This window comes from Colobus angolensis, unplaced genomic scaffold, assembly GCF_000951035.1.
Source record: "Colobus angolensis palliatus isolate OR3802 unplaced genomic scaffold, Cang.pa_1.0 Scaffold6561, whole genome shotgun sequence".
NCBI classification, from domain to species: Eukaryota; Metazoa; Chordata; class Mammalia; order Primates; family Cercopithecidae; genus Colobus; species Colobus angolensis.
Window position 1 is genome coordinate 1 of NW_012120223.1, and position 1774 is coordinate 1774.

Here is a 1774-nt window from a genome sequence, read left to right on the forward strand (position 1 = left end):
TGGTTCACATTTGTAATCTCAGTACTTTGGGAGTCCAAGGTGGGAGGCTCGCTTGAGGTCAGGAGTTCGAGACCAGCCTGGGCAACATGGCAAAATCCCAACTCTACGAAAAATGCAAAAATTAGCCGGGCATGGTGGTGCACACCTGTAGTCCAGACTACTCAGGAGGCTGAGATGCAAGGATCATTTGAGCCCGGGAGGTTGAGGCTGCAGTGAGCCAACATCGCACCACTGTACTCCAGCCTGGGTAACAGAGTAAGACCCTGTCTCAAAAATAAAATGTAGGGGGAATAGAGGGGTGTTGACCAAACTGCTTTTTATAGTGCCTCTCACAGAGCCTTCCTGGGAGACTGCTCTGGAAAGGCTGCTGTGGACACAGGGGCCCCAGGGCCTAGGAAAGCAGAGCCACCCTGACCTGGATTCGTTGGGTCCTCTTGTGCATCATCTCCATGTCGTTGTTGAGCTCCGTGACATACGTGAACTGAGCAAAATTCTTCTCCTCCTTGGCCAGAAAATCTTCGATGAGCTGGTTTAGGTTCCCACTCTCAGCCAGCTTCAGCAGCCGGAGGTGGGCCACCTCGTAGCTCTCAAAACTCTCTCCCTTGCTCTTCTTGACATGCTTCTTTGCCTTGAGAGCTAGGAAAGGAAAAATCAGCCACTGTGATACTCAAAAGGAAGCGCCTCAGATCCATGCCAGGCAGACAGTAACGTGATCAATATTATCATTATGGCCAGGCATGGTGACTCACGCCTGTAATCCCAACACTTTGGGAGGCCAAGGCAGGCAGATTACCTGAGGTCAGGAGTTCGAGACCAGCCTGGCCAACATGGTGAAACCCCGTCTCTACTAAAAATACAAAAATTAGCTGGGCATGGGGGCGCTCGCCTGCAGTCCCAGCTACTCCGGAGGCTGGTTTATGAGACTCTACCCCCAGCTCTCTAGGGAGGGGTGCAGTCAGATGTTAGAATCCCTAATTGTGTGTGTTTTTGTTTGTTTGTTTGTTTGTTTGAGACGGAGTCTTGCTGTCTCCCAGGCTGGAGTGCAGCGGCTCACTGCAAGCTCCGCCTTCCGGGTTTACGCCATTCTCCTGCCTCAGCCTCCTGAGTAGCTGGAACTACAGGCGCCCGCCAGCACACCTGGCTAATTTTTTTGTATTTTCAGTAGAGACGGGGTTTCACGTGTTAGCCAGGATGGTCTTGATCTCCTGACCTCGTGATCCACGCACCTCAGCCTCCCAAAGTTCTGGGATTACAGGCGTGAGCCACCGCACCCGGCCTCCTAATTGTTTTTAATTAAAAAAAAAAAAATTTTTTTTTAACCTGATCCCTTAGTTTGAGCAAAGATGCCACAAGAAGGCAAAAAGGTAGGGTCCCAGCCTCCTCGCATGGCCCATCCCACCCCCACTCCTCCGTCCAGGTCTGCTCCATTTCCTATGTTTTATATATACCAAAGTCTCTTCAAAACATGGAATTAAACAAAAGCGTTCTGTATGGCCAGGCGTGGTGGCTCACCCCTGTAATCCCAACACTTTGGGGGGCTGAGGCACGCAGATAACCTGAGTTCAGGCATTCGAGACCATCCTGGCCAACATGGTGAAACCTTTTCTCTACTAAAAATACAAAAATTAGCCAGGCGTGATGGCTCATGCCTGTAGTCCCAGCTACTCAGGAGCCTGAGCAGAAGAATCGCTTGAACCCGGGAGGTGGAGGTTGCAGTGAGCCGAGATCGTGCCACTGTACTCCAGCCTGGGTGACAGAGCAAGACTCTGTCTCA

General features: G+C 51.3%; 1 protein-coding gene across 1 annotated transcript in view; it reads right to left on the bottom strand.

Moving 5' to 3' along the window:
- Nucleotides 1–415: 415 nt before the first annotated feature.
- LOC105500277 (coiled-coil domain-containing protein 63-like) overlaps nt 416–1774 on the bottom strand; it is a gene marked incomplete at both ends in the record, with an annotated part of 9723 nt that continues 8364 nt past the window's right edge. Inside the window, 2 exon segments of the mRNA XM_011925707.1 lie at nt 416–460; nt 463–636. Of these exon segments, the coding sequence (XP_011781097.1) occupies nt 416–460; nt 463–636 (219 nt within the window).